At 46.9% G+C, this 18936-nt stretch overlaps 1 protein-coding gene across 4 annotated transcripts in view; it reads right to left on the bottom strand.

The window, feature by feature from the left end:
• Pex14 (peroxisomal biogenesis factor 14) overlaps window positions 1-18936 on the bottom strand; it is a 137451-nt gene that overhangs the window by 99379 nt on the left and 19136 nt on the right. For 3 of the 4 annotated variants that reach the window (XM_005353707.2, XM_026782206.1, XM_026782205.1), the window contains exon 2: window positions 14176-14223. The exons of the other annotated variant lie outside the window; for it this stretch is intronic. In XM_005353707.2, coding sequence (XP_005353764.1) covers window positions 14176-14223 — 48 coding nt within the window. The remainder of the gene's footprint in view (window positions 1-14175; window positions 14224-18936) is intronic. 4 annotated transcript variants of the gene reach the window in all.

The following is an 18936-nucleotide window of genomic DNA, read 5'->3' as shown; positions in this document are numbered from 1 at the left end:
GGAGGGAACACAGCACTCCGTGTGAACGGTACCCAGTGCACACACAGCCACAGGAGGGAACACAGCACTCCGTGTGAACGGTACACAGTGTACACACAGAGCTCATCTTAAAAACTCTTAAATATTGCAATGAAACCACACATCATACATATCTGGTACTCCACACACACATCAGGGAACATAGTCTCCTTCCTTTAAGGCATGGCGGGGGAATGGTTATTACAGCAGAATTTAGGAGATGACTCTTCCAAAGGCTAAAACTGGCCAAAGACCTTTTAAAAAGAAAAGAGGACGGGGTGTTTGAATGAGAAGTCACTGGAACATTAGTTCTGCTGGACTTAAGGGTTTGACAAATGTGGAGTGCAATGCAGACACCCGACACCCGCGCAGGTTTCCAACCAACAAGCCCTGGAGTCAATGCTGGGGCTGCTATGCTCCAAAATAGCTGAGCAGCGGGGACCCACCCCATCTTCATTAAAACTCCACAATCTGTCTGCCATCCTTAGAGTAAATCCACAGAGAACCCCTCTTTCCCTGGCCAGGTGTTTAACACCCAATGATGCTCATGTCATCAATCAGGTGACTCCGTCAAGTGCCACGGTGTCAGGTATCAGGAAAAAAAGATTCTCCAAGTCCTGGTTGAAAGCCCTAGTACTTAAAGTGTTAGATTACATCATGCTACCTACAGATACCTGCCCTTCACATCAGAATTCCAGTTACAGAGTATCTTCAGAGTTAAAAGGGTTAGCGTGATATAGGACCCCAATCATAGCAATGCTCATTCTGCCACAGTCTTCCAGTAAACAACAGCCTTAGAAGTCACAGGCATCAGTCCCTACGAGTCACAGGTCCTACAGCCCCTAAAAGTCACTGTCCCTTCCATTCCAGTAAGTTCTACTATGACTATGGCAGTCATCTGGTGGGGAAATGGACCTGTAAGATAGGCCAGGCTGCCTCTTACCTTACCAAATGTGCGATCATGAAAATGAGTCACTGCTATGACTTGACATGGCACTCAGCTTCCAGCACTGACCCCAATGAGTGCTTTATAAACCCTGACGTGCAAGGGCCCAAAAATGTGGGGTGGGCACTAGAGATGGCTCAGTGGTTAATAGCACCTGATGCTCTTGCAGAGAACCCAGGTTTGGTTCTCGGCACCCACAAGGTAGCTCACACCCATCCCTAACTCCTATTCTAGAATATCTGATACCCGCTTCTGACCTCGTGGGTACCAGGCACACATGAGGTACATACACGCACACACAGCAAAACATTCATACACATAAGACAAATCTAAAAAAAAAAATTGTTTTTAACTGGGGGTATACACTTTCAGTCAAGTAGTATTAGAGCTAAAGAGAACGCATCATGATGTTAGCAAAAACTGTCAACTCCAGATGCCACTATAGTCATCAAAGGTGAGCAAGAGGCAGGAAGGGAGGGAGGGACAGAGAATGAGAGAGTAATTAAAGAGAAATATAATTCTGAAAGGAAAGAGGGAAAGAGAAACACAGAAGACGAGATCGGAGATAACACAAGAGCTCACAAAGAAAGACAAAGCCCTCTCTGGCATTTGCAGCTCCCGGCTTTCGGGGCATTTGTGAAATGACAGTTGCAATAATACAAACAGAACGGTGAGTCATCTGCTTCCAACCTGAGTCAAAAAGGGCTGTTTCTAGACAATCTGAAAGCAAAGCAGCTCTGCCTGCACACTTAACCACGCCTACCGTGCACCACCGCTACAGACAGGATGTGGGGAAGAATGAGGCGGTGGGAGTGAGTGCCGTCTTTACTGGTCCCAGTGTCACCGCAAAGAAATACTGTCAAGATTTAAACCATAATAATGGAAAGGCTATAAAGGTCTCAGTTATAATGCTTCCTCTGATGTTCCCGTTCATAAATGCCCCTTTATGCTGCCCACGTAGCAATGCTCCACTAAACATCAGTACATGTATACCCCAGTGGGAACGCTGCACCCTAGGTTCCCAGCAGGAAGCCAGGCAGCAACTAAGCAACCCAACTCCTTGACTCATCATCTCCAGCCTGTGTAAGTGAGCACATATACTCACTTCCATCTCTCAAGGGTGGACTGAGTGCCACCCAGGAGCTAATGAATAGAGCATACAGCCATCCCATAGCAGGGTCAACAAGACATCTACATGCCAAACACCTGGGAAAAAGACACAGATGTATTCCATGTGGACACACATCCGTGTAATACAGAGACTCTTTTACTACTTGGACACCTAAAATCCTCACACACACACGCCTAGTGGCCTAATGTGAAATGCAGTTTCCTCTGCTTTGTGTTTTGTGTAGATTGCAGATCGGTAGCACTTAAAAGGAAGCTAATTAGGTGTGTTCAGAGAGACACCTTTACTTGGATTTAGCAGGCAGAAAGGTTTTAAAAAATGGTTTCAAGAGATCATTTCCCTAGCAGGGTGTGGGGGTGCACGTTTTTACTTCCCACACTCAAGAGGCAAAGGCAGGAAGATCTACATAAGTTTGAGGCCAACCTGGTCTACAAAGCAAGTTTAGGACAGCCAGAGCTACACAGAGAACCCAGTCTCGGAGAGAGGGGGGGGAGAGAGAGGGAGGGAGGGAGGGAGGGAGGGAGGGAGGGAGGGAAGGGAGGGAGGCCATTTCCTAGCTGGGTGTAGAGCTCAGTGAACACAGCATACACCACCCTGAGCTGGCTCCCTAGATAACACCAGACAGTCACAAGGAAAGGTAGAGGGCTGGGGTGCAGTTCAGCAGGAGAGCTTTTCTCAAGCATGCACAAGGTCTGGGGTTCAACCCCCAGTAGCTCCAAAAATAAAGAAACACTTCCCCGTACAAATTAAGACTATAGGCATGAAGGTTGGGCATGGTGGTACAAGCCTTTAATCCCAGCACTTAGGGACAAAGGCCGATGAATCTGTGAATTCTAGTCTAACACGATCTATATAATGAGTTCCAGACACCAGGGCTATATAGTGAGACCCTGTCTCTTACATGCATGAATACCTCAGATGCATGTCGAGGAGATATAAACTAAGACATGGTGGATACAAGAACAGATGCCAGGATAAAATGAGGCTAAAACCTGTACCAAGAAAACCATGAAAGGCAATCAGGGAAGTCAAAGTATAAAACTATGAAAAGATGTCGGTTGTGGTGGCGCACTCCAGTAGGATTTGCTGAAGGAGGCAGAGGCAGGAGAATCACAAGTTCGAGGCCAGCCTGGGCTACACATTAAAAAAAACTATGAAAAGACTGATACATACAGTAAACCCAGCTTGGTGGCTGACACAGGAGGACGCGAGGTGGGCAGCCAGTGCCAACCACAAGCCACCACCAGCTTGCCTTCCCTGTTGATCTGGAATTGGTGAGCCTGTGACAGAGCCAGCAATTATCGTTAGGCCCCCTGTATTTATTTCACACACAAAGGCAAGCAGAAGAGACCAGTTAGTAATGAGCATGGCACACACTGTGTTCACAGAGCCGCTAGAGCAGGGGACTATTTGGAAATACAGAGTGAAAGGATAAAATAAGCTAGAGAAACTCAATTTTCTTCTCCCTTCCTCCCAGAGCCACACTTAGGATAAAATGAGGTTTGTGCAGGTTAATCCTTATGAGGTAAGAAAAAAATGATTAAATACATTTAAAAAATCAATTGTACATTAAACCAAATCCAGGAACTGTAAAAACAAACACCACAGCGCTCCTCCAACCAGTATTATTAGCTACAGTCTGGTCAGCAGGGGATACCCTGCCTGACAGAATCCCAGGAGGTAATGGGGGCGGGGCACAGAAGAGGAACTGTCTGTCAATCTATCTGGACTTCACTGTAAATACTGACTTCTAGATACTACAAAGGAAGAAATCTCCTATAAATAAGCCTCTAGAGATCAAGATGAAATCTTAAAAACTCCACTAAAACAATGGTAACCATTTGATAAACAGAAGTTATAAAATCACTTCAATGTTAAATTATTTGCCACTATTTCTAGTCATTCCTTCTGCTCATTAACAAAGTCTATTAACTGTCATTTCTAGAGCGACAACAGAACAAGAGAGGTGAAACTGCCTTGCTTTTGTCTTTGAGGGGCACTCTGTGGGGAGGCCCTCCTGATTCCCAGGGCCCCGGGAGCCTCAGAGGAAAGACTATCAGAAGGCAAAGCCCTGGCTGCCTGCCCTTCCCCACAGGGGCCAGGATGGTGTACCTCGCTAACCTTCAACACCCTCCCAAGGCTGGCTGCCTTCTCTGCATGCACCAGCACCACCCAGGTCTTCACAGGCCTTGCTTTAGCTACACACCAGAAGCTCAGGGCCAGGGTAGAAGGGCTCTTCTGGGAAAGCTGTCTGGTTTATTCACTTCCAACAAAGCCCAGGGCCCAGTAATCAGTCTTTGACTCTAAAGTCTCAACAAGTGGCAAACCCAAAGCTTTCCCCTCCGTGTGCTTCTGACAGAAGCAGCCTGGAACTCTAGAGAAACCTCTGAAGCTGCCAGGATTGCAAGGGAAGCAGGTAATCGAACGCATGACAGTGTATTCTCACTTGAGTAAGACAAGACTCATGGAGACGGTTCCAAAGCTCACAGCACTGTTCAAGTGGGTTATTGACAGCTAGCAGTTGGCAGCAAGGAGGAGCCGACAAAAAGACTACACTCCCTTAAAGGCCTCTCGATTCTCTTATCTTCAAAGACTATGAAGGCCACTGCACTAACTGACAGGGAAAACGCCTGGATGCTGATGGGGTACAGATAAAGGATTCACCTGAGGGGCAAAGAAAGGGGAAACGGGGCCCTGGATATCGAGTTTCCTTTACTTAGGTGGATTCCAGTGACTCCCGGGGGACCCTGAGTCAGAAAGCAAAGCACTCGCTTGCCCGACCTTCACTCTGCCAGCAGGAGATGGAATAACAGGCAGCTGCTGCCCCCTAGAAGCTACCTGAGATGTAGCAGCTTCCGTAGAGACACCAGATGAAAAGATCCTATTATCTCCCTCGATCTCATAACCTGTCATTAGTGAGGTGCATGGGTGCAGACGCCTCCTCCGAGCCTGAGGAGGCGCACATCACCTGTGATAAATTAATAGGTGCCTTCCCAACAGCGAAGATGCACACAGAAGACTCCAACCATGGAACGCACAGCAAGGCGGCAGCTTCTCAGCAAGCACAGAGCAGCAGGCAGCCCCTGCCACAGCCTGTCTAAGCCGCATCGCACCACGCCAGTCAACACTGTGCCCAGATCTGCAGCTCCCATCCGCTCAAGTTCAGCAGGAGCACCTGAGACTTTGAATCTCAGCCCACTGCACTCACTCTGGAGGTCTGATTGCCCTGAGCTTCAGGTCCCTCACTAGAAAAAAGTGTGAGACTTGAACCAGACGAAAATAAAGAAACAGGCACTGAGGCCACAGAACTACACAGTAGCCCTCTTGGCCGATGAGATCAGAGCTAATAATTGCTCAGTTAATAAAAGAAACTTTTTCAGTTAAATTGAAGAATCATTAAAAATGGAGCCTACTCTACTTACCTTCAACATTTTATACTAACTGAAAATCTATAAATGTACAGTCATTCACTAATCTTTTGATGTGGAGCCAAGACCTCTCCTTTGAGTGTGGGCCCACAGACTGGAGTTCCCAGACATCTCTCTCCTGAATAAACCCCACCCACAACACACCCTCCACATTTCTAAAGCAAAGCAAGAGCCTACAGACATTACAAAAGCAACTGCAGCATGGATCCGTCTGGATCCGTATGGTCTCAGCCTGGTGTTTATTGTCCCAGGATGAATTTGATGGCAATCTTCTTAGTTCACATTCACCACACAAGTAACTGAATTTTTAATAGAAAATTTTGGTCTCGTTAGTCTCTACAGAATGCATCACTCCGTAGAATCTTCTTCACTTTGTCTCGGCTGTTGGTATCACAGTTAACGAAAGAGCACTGCTCAATAAGAAGCACACCTGGCAGGGGAGGGCTAGAAGCTGGCCGACGTCAGTGATAGGAAGAATATGGGATCAGCTGGCCAGCCTGCATCATGAAAATCCTGGTCAGGAGATGAGGTTCTGGAGGCCTGAAAGGAGTGGTTCTTAACCTTCCTAATGCTGTGACCCTTTAATACCCTCATGTTGTGGTAACCCCGACCACAAATTTTTTTTCATTGCTACTTCATAACTGTAATTTTGCTACTGTTATGAACTGTAATGCAAATATCTATGTTTTCTGATGGTCTTAGGTGACCCTGTGAAAGGGTCATTCAACACCCGCTGAGGGACCAAGATTCACAGCTTGAGAACCACTGAGTTCTCAAGAAGACGCTCTTGACACTTTTAAAGAAATACATGTTTAGGGTACCCTACTTTATTTCACAAGAGATTGGTAGCAGTTCTCAAAAGTACATACAGGCCCAAAGTGAAGACATTTGCTACCAAGAATGAATGACAAGTTCAAGCTCCACATGCGTGCCATGGCAAATCATATGTACACACACACACATAAATAAATGCAAAACAATATTTTAATGTACATGCAAAAGCCAGGGATGATGGGAAACTGAGGCAGGAGAATCACAAGTTCAAAGACAGCCTGGATTATAAAGTAAGACCCTATTGCAGAAAAAAAAAAAAGGCACATAAGACAAAAAGCTGGAAAAGGAAAATACAGGAAAAAGGGAAGAACTGTTAACATCTCCAAAATCCACTTCCAGTGAAGTGTGGAAAAATAGGAAACCATTTAGACAGTCAACTTGTGAGCTGGATTCTGCTGGTACTAACTCCCGGTTACACAAGGCTAGAAAAAGAGGCCCTAACCCAAAGATCCCCTTCACTGTGGGCCTGGCTGAGTCACAGCTGACACCAGCAGTGAGAGGCCTCCTGGAAGATCCCTTGGCAAAAGGAACACTCTGAGCACCACCCCAGACTGTAGACAGAGGAGCTGCAGCCCCGGGGGCTTCCAGGCAAGAGGTCGCAAAGGTGGCAGTGCAAGCATCTTCTCGACAGGGCAATGCATCCTCAACACGCTCCACTGGGGGCCATGTGTTAGCCCCTCTCTGCCTCCGACTGTCAAGGGGTACCCCTAGATAGATTTACCTCCAGAATCACTCAATGTCAGCCCATCTCAAGCCTGCTCGGACAAACTCATAATGGCAGAGCGAAGATTTGTGGAGCAACAAGCATAAATCTTGGTTATAACTACAAACCATAAAAGAAAGGAGAGCTGGGAGGGAAGAGGGAAGGGCGGCAGACACGTCCTTCTCCCAAGCACCACTTTATCTTCCTGCAGCTCTGCACCACGCACAGGGGATTAACTATGGGACATATTTTTCAAGCCCAATCAGTCTGTGTAGTTTGACAATGGGCTCAAACATTTTTAAATGGAAATTATCCTGGAAATGTGGAGCACACAGCTGTCCTAAGAACAGCGTGTTCAGTGCTCTTCAGAGGGCTATATGAGTTCTGTTTGCCACCCTACAGGCCACACGAAAAGATATTTATATATAACAATTTTTCAAGTATGATAATGATCAACTTTAAACAAAGGAAAAGCATTTTTGGAATGTCCCTCTGCCCCAGTAAGAGGCATGGAGCCCACCTTCAGCAGCACTACTGGAACAGCTGAGAAACAGCCACAGCTGCAGGAGCAAGGGGCCACAGGCGTCCTTCTTAAAGAATGCGTTGGGACTAGATTAAAAACAAATCTCCCTTAGTATGCTCAGAAAAACATACAACCGCTCCAGCCGTGGATCCTACAGCTCCGAAATAAGAACGCTGTTCAGTGATCTCCAGGGCAGGGCCTCTCCTTACAGGAGCCACAGCAAACACAAAATAGAACCATGAAAAGCCAGGAAGCTAAAGCATAAACAAAGGTGAAAACTGTCTCAATGCCATTTCTCTAATTATTACCCCAAGAGTTTCGATTCATCTAATAATTATTTGTAAAAGAATACCTCCAAACTGAAAAAACAACCTCCTCATCTACCTGAAAGAGGAAACAACTGAAGGGCACCGCCTAGTCTTTTCCATAAACCTCCTCAGACTATAATAGGAAGGATGGAGCAGGAAGAGGCAGTAATTTCAAAATCAGTAAGTGGCCTGGAGATTAGAGCCACCCAGAAATGGAATGAGGCTTGTTTCCAGTTCATCCATTTCAGCCTTTAGAGCTAACCAGTGTTCCTCCTAGACCTGTCAGGAAGAGGGAGCACCGGCACCTCCCCACCCGGAGCTGCTCTGGGTGAACATTAGTGGTAAAAGGGTACATTTTCCTCACTAAAGGTTTCAGACTACTTAGGAGAGAAGCCTGGGAAAGGAGGGAAGCCAGCATGTCTTCCTATCCTGGCTCATCACACAGTGACAGCCTCCCCATCAAGAGGCACTGAGAGAGAGCCCCATCCGCAAACGCTTTACATGTGGTCTTGTTCCCGAGTTTCTCAGCAGCAAATACAGCCAGTAGCAGTTCTGCTAGTCAGACAGCTGAGGCCAAGGAATCATGAGAACAAGGGCAGCCTGGGCTTACAAAAACAAAGTAATAGATTTTGCACTATCTGTCTGGTGTCATCCCTATTCACTACATTCTGACAGAGGTTCCTGTGCAAGAAAAAGGCAAGCAAGAAGTGACAAGCCAGCATGTAAACTCTGCCATATTCACTACCTTTCTGGAAAGAAAGACAACTTCCTGAGATTCCCGCATTTCTGGTTTCATTACTCATATGTGTAAAACACTTTTGCAAATGTATCAAAACAAATATATGCCAGGTATGGTGGCATATACCTATAATTCTAGCACTTTAACTAAGGCAGGAGAATTGCTATTAGTTCAAGGCCCAACCTGGGCTACATAATGAGTTCCAGACCAGCCGAGATTATTGAGTGAGATCACCTTAATGCTTCCACCCCCACCAAATTTTCCCACAGAATATCTGAATTTTATAATATATCTACATTTGTTATGCTATTATACACATGCATGTACACACATGTATACATGAGTATACACAAAGAAATGTATTGAGCATATGAATGTCATTCTTCAAAAATGTTCTGATGAGTAAAAAAAAAGAACCACCTATTCCCGCTGACCCTGCCAATTAGTACATCAGCAAGGTATTCCAACCACAAAAACTGCAAAAGACACAACCCCAAGGCAGACTGTCAGGAATACCCTAGAGATGGAGAAGACAGGCAACAGCCATAGCCATTCTTAAAGAAAAGCTCCCTAGATTCACCAAAATAGTTATGGTCTGTTTGTTTGTTTGTTTGTTTTTCAAGACTGGGTTTCTCTGTAGCTTTGGAGACTGTCCCGGAACTCATTCTGTAGACCAGGCTGGCCTCAAACTCACAGAGATCCACCTGCCTCTGCCTCCTGAGTGCTGGGATTAAAGGTGTGTGCCACCACAGCCTTTTGATGGTCTTTTGATAACCAGCCTCTGGTGAATTGGTTTCAAAAACAAAGAGAAGGAGCTGGAGAGGTGGTCTGGTGGTTAAGAGCACTTGCTGTTCTTGCAGAGGACCCAAATTCTGTTCCCAGCCATCCACACAGCAGATCACAACTTCTGTAAGTCGGTTTCAAAAGATCTAGTGCCCCCTTCTGGTTTCCTCAAGGCCTGGCACATACATCGTAGACACATGTAAGCACATACACAATGAAGGGTGGGGAGAAGAGCTGAGCTGAGCCATGAGGCACATGTCTTTAACTCCAACACTCAGTAAGCAGAGGCAGGCAGATCTCTGTGAGTTTGAGCCTCTCCTGGTCTACATAGCAAGTCTCAGGCCAGGTATGGTTGGTTATACAGAGATTCCATCTTAAATTTAAAAAAAAAAAAAAAGTTTTAACCTAGAAAAGCTGACAAGGTAGAAATTTACTATCCTCTTTGGATTATTTTGGGGGAAAGATGCAGAGAACAGGATCAAAAGCAAAAACAGCAGAATGGGTAATCCAAGCCCGTGGTCCCAGCACTCAGGAGGCGGGAGCAGGAAGAGGCCAGCCAAGAATATAGCCTTAACTACAGAGTCTGACACTGTATCAAAACAAACAAATGGAAAACCCTTAGACCTACAGACCAGAAGCAGCAAAGACAGCAGGAAACTCACCCATTAGAGAGAATTTGGTATCTAAGAGCAAGAAGCTGAAACTCTATTGAACCCAGCACAGGCCTGGGTAAAGCAGGGGAGCAATAATGCTGCTGGATACTGAGACAGATGGAGGAAAATGAACAGATATGCAAACTAAACCGTATTTATCACTTCAAACAGCCAGCAATCAGATGACTAAAAGGAAATCTCAGGTACGTAGGCCTAGTTTCAGCATCCAGGCAAGACGAGAGAGCTGAGCTGTGCCAGGCGCTCAGTCATTCAGCGTCACATATGCAGACAAGTGCTCTACCACTGAGCTTCCCATGCACCGGCTCTCACCACACAGTCCAAGGCTGGCCTCGGTCTCATGCTGAGATTACAGGCATGTGCCATGTGTTCAACGGCTCTCAGAGAAGTCCAGGGAGCCAGATGCGGGATCTGTATGAGCCCCAGAATGGGCATACATGCATGGCCAGAGTCCTGGCTCAACAGAAGAGCCACAGGCTGTTTTCAACACACCTGAGAGAAGACAGAGACCAACCCTCCTGAGGGCTGTCAACATTTCCTCCCTTGGGACAAGGGAGAAAGCTCAGTGGGTAAAAGTGCTTTCCACGCAAGCCAGACTCCACCGCAGAAATCAGAGTGGAGAAAGAGAAGCAACTCTGCTGTCCTGGAACTCACAGAGATCCACCTGCCTCTGCCTCTCAAGTGCTGGCTGGGACTGAAGGTGTGTGCCACTACACCCAGGCCTGAATTGTAGTTTTTATTAAGGAAAAAGTTTACTTCAAAGTGATCATCTGGGATTTAGCAAGAGGGTAGGTAACAGGTAGCATTTGTCACACAGACTGACGACAACCTGAGTTACTCCCCAGAGCCACAGCAAGAGGGGAGAACCAGCTTCCCAAGCTGATCTCTGTTGTACAAAGCGCAAGCAGTGCTGAAGCATGTGCACACCCACATTCACACGCGCACACATGCGTGTACACGCATGCACATGCCCCAAATAAAAGATAAATCCATTTTTAAGATGACCATCTAGGTTTTTTTTTAATAGTGGCGATTTGTTTTTTGTTTTGTTTTGTTTAAGACAAGGTCTTATTTAGCTCAAACTGGCTTCAAACTTACTATGTAGCTAAGGACGACTTTACCTTGAACTTCACCGCCCAAGTGCTAGGATTACAGGCATACACCACCTCTCCTGTTTCACGTCGTACTGGGGATGGAACCCAAGGCTTCACGCATGACAGGCTACCAACTAAGCTACAACCACAGCCCTAATGATCATCTAGTTCTGGAAAACAAAATTATCTGCCTTCAGCATCTTGTGTTTAATCCTTCCCATGCAGAGCCCAGAAAACAACCATTAAGGAATTTTGTACAAAATTCACAAGCAAGCTGGGGCATAATAGCACACACCTTTAATCCCAGCACTAGGGAGGCAGAGGCAGGTGGATTTCCGAGTTCAAGGCCTGCCTGTCTACAGAATGAGTCCCAGGACAGCCAGAACTACATAGTGAGACTCTGTCTTGGGAGGAAAAATTACAATGAGTTAAAAATAAACATAATTTTATCATCATAGTCCTCAAGACCTAGCTTCAGATACCTCAGAAACTATCCCTAAGCTCCCATTGACAACGCTCCCCCTTCTCTGAATGAGGCGCCCTCTCCGACTCCCAGCCAGGCAGGCAGCTCAGCCCAAATTATACCCAACTTTGTGCTGCTTTCTAAAATTACAGACAGTGCTCCCTTTTCGCTAATTGTTTCATGTACACAAATGTCTTTTTTTTCGCCAAATAAAATACACGAATTACTTAAAAAACAAGGCCTGTTTGATTTTGTAATTGTCTATTCTCCAGTGCTGCAGTTAAGCACTCACAAAGCAGCCGACACACTGGGCTTGCACCGTCTCCCTCCCTGCCGAAGGAGCTGAGCACCAAGGCTTCCCAACCACAGCCCTATGTACTGAGATGTGGGCCCAAGCTGCTCCCCACTTGTCCAGCACCCTAGGATGGCCACCTAGCCAGTCACCACCAGTCCACAGCAGCCAAGAGCTCTCTTGCTACTCAATCTGTGCCCATGGCTTGCCCCAAAAGCAAGCCTCTGTGGGCTCCTCTGCCTGCCACCCTCCTGCCACCATTCCCAAGAGGAAGGAGTTGCTCACACAAGACCATACAACTCGGCTGGTGCCCTCATTTAATCAGACTGCTGCAAATGGCTGGCCAAAAGCAATAAGGGCATGACTGAGAGACTGTGGGAGTTTAATATAAAAAAATTAATAAAAAAGGGGGGGAGAAAGGGTCTACCTTTTAATAGGGCCCTAATTACCCAACTCACAGGATCAGCCCAAATGAGATGGGAGTTTATTTCGGGTTTTTTTTTAATTATTGTTTTTTTTATATATATATAAATTGCTGCTATGTGTTTTCTTTCCTCTGAGCAATTATGCAGTAAGTACGTAAAGAGGAGAAAAAAATATTAATTAAATATAAGGTAATTGTAGCGTTGGCCTGGAGAGAATGAGTGTGAACTCTGGACGATCACAGGCTACCAGGGTTTGAAGACTGCTCAGGGGCTCCCAGGAAAGAAAGAAATAACATAACCAACCAACTGGCAGATGCACTGTGCAGCGGAAGAAGCCACATTCAGAACCCCACACAGCACAGGCCTGCGGGGCTCCCCACTCCCAGGAGTTAGCCAATGTAAGACACTCTGGGCTGCCAAAAGCTTTCTCAGTCGCACCCCCAAAAGACAGCCTGTCCTCACTTCTTAGGATGGAGAGCCAAATCAGGAAGTTTCAAACAAGCCCACAGTAACAGGGATAAAAAGAGCACTGTGCTCAGTCTGGACTTGAGTCTGAAGGGTTTGGAAGGAGGACACACCTAGCATCCTAGGAAGGGGCAGGCAATGCCGAGAGAGTGAAAGCGGTACGCAGAAATGTTGATATGAGAGCCCATAACTGGTGACAAAAGGTGAAATGAAAAGTCTCAGAGGTACTTGTGTCCTCTGGGCCTAACTGCACCACAGCCGGATTCATCTCACCCGCTGCCTAGAAAGCCTCAGAACATGCTAGAACCTGGACCTGTTCATACCAGGCCTTCACATCATCCCTCCAGCTCGGCCAGGAGAAGAGTGGGAAGGCAGGGACGACTGCAGTACACGGGCTGCGGAGACAAAGCCTGGCACTGTGCCTGTGCTCACCAGTCACCACTACTCTGAGAGAGGAACGGCTTGGCAAAGTTAAACCAAAGGCTGGCGCACCCCTAAAACTGATCTTGTTTGTACAGAACCGGTCTGACTACCCAGCCCAGAGGATTTACATCAAGTCCTGAAATGACAAACAGTGAGAACAGGGCAGGCGGACAGGGACTCTGGCTCAGACCACTAAGCAAAAACACTCTGCAAAGAGTGACTTAGCTGAATGTAGTAGAATTCGCCTTCTTAGTCCAGCACTTGTGAGGCTGGCTGTAGCAGAACTGTTGTGAGCCTGAGGCCAGCATGGCTGCTTAGTGAGTTCAAGGATAGACTGGGTTATAGAGTGTGAGCCTCCTTGTTTAAGAAAAGAAAACGGAGAAAAAGAAAAAGCCCTTCAACACTCAGTAGGCCTCTTTCCTGACAGAGTCCAGGATACCACAGGTGATGCAGCACTCAGTAGGCCTCTTTCCTGACAGAGTCCAGGATACCACGGGTGATGCAGCACTCAGTAGGCCTCTTTCCCATCAAGAGTCTAGGATATCATGGGTGATGCAGCACTCAGTAGGCCTCTTTCCTGTCAGAGTCTAGGATACCACGGGTGATGCCTATCACAAGCAACCACTGACCAGACCCCTTCCTCTTCACTGAGAAACAGAGCGGCTGTTTCAGTCTCTGATGATCGGAAACTGACACACAGCAACCTCAGGTGTCACTCTAGTTCTGCCATCAGCAGCAAGCAAAGTGCTGCAGGGCTCCAGTGCTCTCAGTTCCAGAAAAAGACAAAGAGGTTTTGCTAATTCCTTCCACTAAACACAAGTCAGAGGCCAGAGTCAGGGACATGGCATCTCTAGGGAACATGTACTGGGATGCTGCTGGAAGGAGTTGGGTTCATCAGGCTCCCTTACACTCACACAGCGTTCGTACTTACCAGTGGCTCTCGGGGCACCACCTTTTCACTTCCCGGAGAAGAGCTTGGCTGCAGAGAAAAACAGAAGCAAAACTAAGATCACAGTGCCACCCAATGGACAGCAGAAAAACAAAGGTGTGCTGCTTCCAAGCACTGCACCCAAATCTTTCTCTGTTCTTCATGGGCTGCTGTATGGCAAAATTTGGCAGGAAATGCAGAAACTGTGGGTTCGCTGTCGTGGACCCTCACAACCAGGGCTTGCTTTTGCCCAGGAGGACTTTAGGATCAGATGTAAGCAAGCAGACAGGGCCATGACAAAATAAAGACCTGAGAAAGGCCTAAGGGGGAACCTACCATTTCTTCTTAACACCTTCCCAGCTAGAGTGAATGACAGAGCAGGGAGAACGTGCAGAACCAAAGGCAGCCACAGGGGGGCATTAGCTACCCATACTATGGGTTTTTCTCTACCTGGAGTCAAGTGCTGCTCTCCTTGGGTTGTTTTGTGTCTGTGTTAGGGTCTCCAAGTAACCAAAGCTGACTTCAAACTCACTGTGTAACTGAGCGCAACTCTGAACTCCTGGTCCTCTTGCCTCAACCTCCCAAGTGCTGGGATCCCACAAACATACCACCACAAGCCACTGCGCTGGTTCAGGACTGCCCATCACAATGAACCCGCACTAGGGTTAAGTCTTTCATGGAAATCATCTAGTAACGGTCTGAGAGAGAAATCCATGAGCAAGCACTGTGACAGATGGCCAGGCTCCCATCTATTCCCACAGCCTTTCTCTCACACCTTCGACCTGTTACTGCACTGACCAAAATTCAGAGTCGGGGTGAGGCAAGACACAAACCTCCAGAAGGGTATGACTAGCAGCCTGTCTGAGCAAGCTGCGGCCAGTTTACTGTTACTGATGTTAGAGTCAATTGCCAATTTTCTACAGATAATGTCCAGACAAGTGCAGCTAATGCGAGTATCCCAGGAGCTGGCCTCCAAACCCTCCCAGCTAATCAGAGGGTCTGTTCCAGGTCTCCTATGAACAGGGCAGAGGCTGGGAGAGCAAAGAGTCCTAACGACTGTCACTTCACAGCTGTCTGCCACCACACAGAAGGTACCTGCACAGTGCCGAGGCCTCTGCTGAATGAAGGCTCTGATGCCTCTCCCCATCCAGAGTCCTATCCTAAGAGCTCTACTATCCCAAGACTAGAAGTGCAGGCAGCGTACAACTAACTGGAGGCAAACCCTCATACCTGAGTGACCTTACTCTTCCCCCTGCCATCTTCCCAGGCTCCCAGGCACCAAAAGCTCACACATTTAGATCTCTGACCTCCTTCCTGCTCCCCTTAGACCTTCAAGACAGACTGCCCTGACTCCACCATGGACCCGTCCTGAAGCATTGCTGGACTGCCTTCCTCAAGCGCTCCCCTCCCTAAAGGTCCCCTCTCTCCTCCTGCCAGTCCTCCCTTCTAAACAGCCATGGAGTCAACTCTCAACTTCTATTTATCTCTCCTGCCATCACTTTGGTCCAAGCTTCCAGAATCCTTTGCCTGGACCACTGTAAATGCTTTCTAATCAGCTTACCTGGATTCGTGCTGGCTCTTTTCCAACTCACTTTCCACAACACAAAAAACAAACCATTATAAAGGAAAACTCAATCAGCCTCCCTTACTTACTCACTCATCCACCCCCATAAGTAACATCATCAATAGCTTCTCACTGCTCTCAGAAGACAAGAAAAAACCCCTCGGTGCAGTCTTGGAAGCCTCACGTCTATCCTAACCACATCTCAGGTCTCACGTGGTGCCGAACTCAAGCTCTGTCCACAACAGCCACGGCTTGTGCTTTCTTTCAAGGGACTTTGCACAGATTGTGCCTTCCTCTCCTCCCAGACACATGAGCCCCCTGCAGAGCCAGCTACGGCACTTCCTCAGGATGAATTCTTTCTAAGGCATCCTTGATCAGGTCAGTTTTCCCCGTTACACGCTCATATGGCACCAAGAAAAGACGCTAAGGGGCTGGAGAGATGGCTCAGTGGTTAAGAACGCTGACTGTTCTTGCAGAGGACCAGGATTTAGTTCCCAGCATATACATGGCATCTCACAACTACCTGTGAAATTGGATCCATTTTCAGAGGATCCAATGTCCTCTCCTGCCTTCCAAGGGCACCACAGACACATGTAGTACACAGGCATACATATGGGCTTATACTCATACACAAATAAATAAACAAAACGTTTAACCTTTTTTATGAGACAGGGTTTGTCTTGTGTAGCCAATAGCCCCTGGATGTCCTGGAAGAAGTTCTGTAGACCAGGCTGGCCTCAAACTACCCACCTTTGCATGGGATTAAAGGTGTGCACCACCAAGCCTGACTTAAAACTTTTTTAAACAAAGAAACTGAATGTGGTGGCCAAGTTTGTAATCCCAGCACTCAGGAGGCTAAAGCAGAAGCTTATGAATTAGAGGCCAACTTCTAAGCCAATACAGCATGAGACCCTGTCTCAAAAAGAAAAAGTGGGGGGGAAGGAAAAGGGGGAGGAGTCAAGAAAAGGGGCAGGGAAGACAAGGGACAGGGGAGGGGAGGAGCAGAGAGGGGAGGAGAAGGAGAGCAAAGGGACCAGGGTGAAGTTCACTGTGAAGTTCAGGTCCTAAGGTCAATTCTCAATAAACAAACAGAACAGTTGCTCTCAGTCACTAGCTCACAGTGGATTACACATCCAAACTCATCCTCCTCCTGAATGCTTCCTTCAGTGAAACTGGCAGATACTAACTCTGAGTACTAACATTCATTTAGCTTTCTTCACTTAATTCTCACACTAACTGTACAGAATTATTGCTGAGGAAGAAAGGAAAGCAAAGGAGGTCACATAACTCAGCAAGCAGTAGTATCATAGGGATTTGCACATGCCTAACTAAATGAAATAATCAAATTGTTTCAATCATATTTCATTAAGCAGCAGCCTTAATTTAATGATACCCCATAAGTAATAATGTAGCCTACCTGACCAGACAAAACAAACACCAGTGATGTGGTTCAGCAAATAAAGGCATTTGCCACCACATCTGAAGACCTGAGATCAATCCCCCGAACCCACACAATAGAAAGAACCAACTACTACAAGTTACCCTCTAACCTCCGCATGCAAGTGCGTGGGAGCTCAGGCACATGCACACACACATACATAAAAGTTTAAAATGAACACAAACATCTTTAGTATTTAAGCCGTCTCTCTCTCCCTCTCTCCCCACTCCCCACCCCTCTCAGCGGTTTCTCTGTGTAGTCCTGACTGTCTTGGAACTCACTCTGTAGACCAGGGTGGGTTCGAACTCACAGAGGTCTACCTACCTACCTCTGTCTCCAGGTGCTGGGATTAAAGGCTTGTGCCACCACCACCTGCCCTCCCTCCCAACACCGTTATTTCTTTGGATAGTCTCACTATGTAGCCCAGGCAGACCTGAAACTCATGATCCTCCTCCTGCCTCTACCAAGTACTGGGATTATAGGTGTACACCATTATGCCTATACTAAAATTCTTTACTTAAATAATTAAAACAAAGGAACTACTTGGTATATACAAGCCCAAAGGAAGCAAACACCAACCAGGGCTGTATCTTTCCCCAGAACCAAATACGAATGTGAATCTGTTATCTGTTATGGGACAGTGTCACTCCCAAAGGACATTCAGACACATGTGAAGGCCCTTCTGACTCCAGCGCTCCACTGGTATTTAATGACAAGTAGCCAGTACAAAACTATTCTACCCCAAATACCCTCTGAACCCCTGGGGAATCCTGACCACTCTTACCTCTTCACACAAGCAGGCAGGCAGCCTCCCATCTTAACTCCCACTCCAGGTAGCACTTGGAAGATGAGCAAAGAGCAGAGCAGTTCACAGCCTGCCCAAACTGGACAGACCCAGCCTAGTCCGTCTTTGCAAAATGTCCAATGTTTTTTAATACCTGCCCCTAGATCTACCACTTTAAGTGATAGCCTGAAAAAAGATCCCTGCACACTAAATTCTAACTTGACTCTGGAACTCTTCAAAATATCCACAGTTTTAAACAAAAGAGAGAGAAGGCTTATAACCCACCGACTGAGGTCTACAGCAGAGGTTTAAGAAGGAAGCTCTTGTGAACCCAACTCAGGACCCTTAGTCGTCAGAATAGGGATGTTGGGATGGGAAGAAAGCAAAGGACTAAGAGGGCTTTAAAAAAATACGAAGTTGGGGTCAGTGAGATGGCAGAGTAAAGACACTTGCCACCATGCCTAAAGACACAGGTAAAGGTGCTTACTGACAAGCCTGGAGACCTGAGACCCACAGACCCACGTGGTGGAAGAAGAAAATAAACTCAAGGGCTGGAGAGATGGCTCAGAGGTTAAGAGCACCGGCTGTTCTTCCAGAGGTCCTGAGTTCAATCCCCAGCAACCACATGGTGGTTCACAACCATCTGTAACAAGATGTGGTGCCCTCTTCTGTCAGAACATTGTATACTTAATAAATAAATAAAATCTTAAAAAAAAGAAAGAAAATAAACTCAAGCAAGTGTATACACACACAGCCCCCCCACACACACACACATACACACAAACACTATTTCAAAACAGCTGGGTAGCCAGGCGGTGGTGGTGCACACCTTTAATCCCAGCACTCAGGGGGCAGAGGCAGGGAATCTTTGTGAGTTCAAGGCCAGCCGGTCTACAGAGCGAATTCCAGGACAGGCTCCAAAGCTACAGAGAAACCCTGTCTCGAAAAAGCAAAAAGAAAAGAAAAGAAAAGAAAAGA

Source organism: Microtus ochrogaster, chromosome 10 (genome assembly GCF_000317375.1).
Source record: "Microtus ochrogaster isolate Prairie Vole_2 chromosome 10, MicOch1.0, whole genome shotgun sequence".
In the NCBI taxonomy this organism is placed as follows: Eukaryota; Metazoa; Chordata; class Mammalia; order Rodentia; family Cricetidae; genus Microtus; species Microtus ochrogaster.
This window is presented reverse-complemented; position numbering and strand designations above follow the sequence as displayed.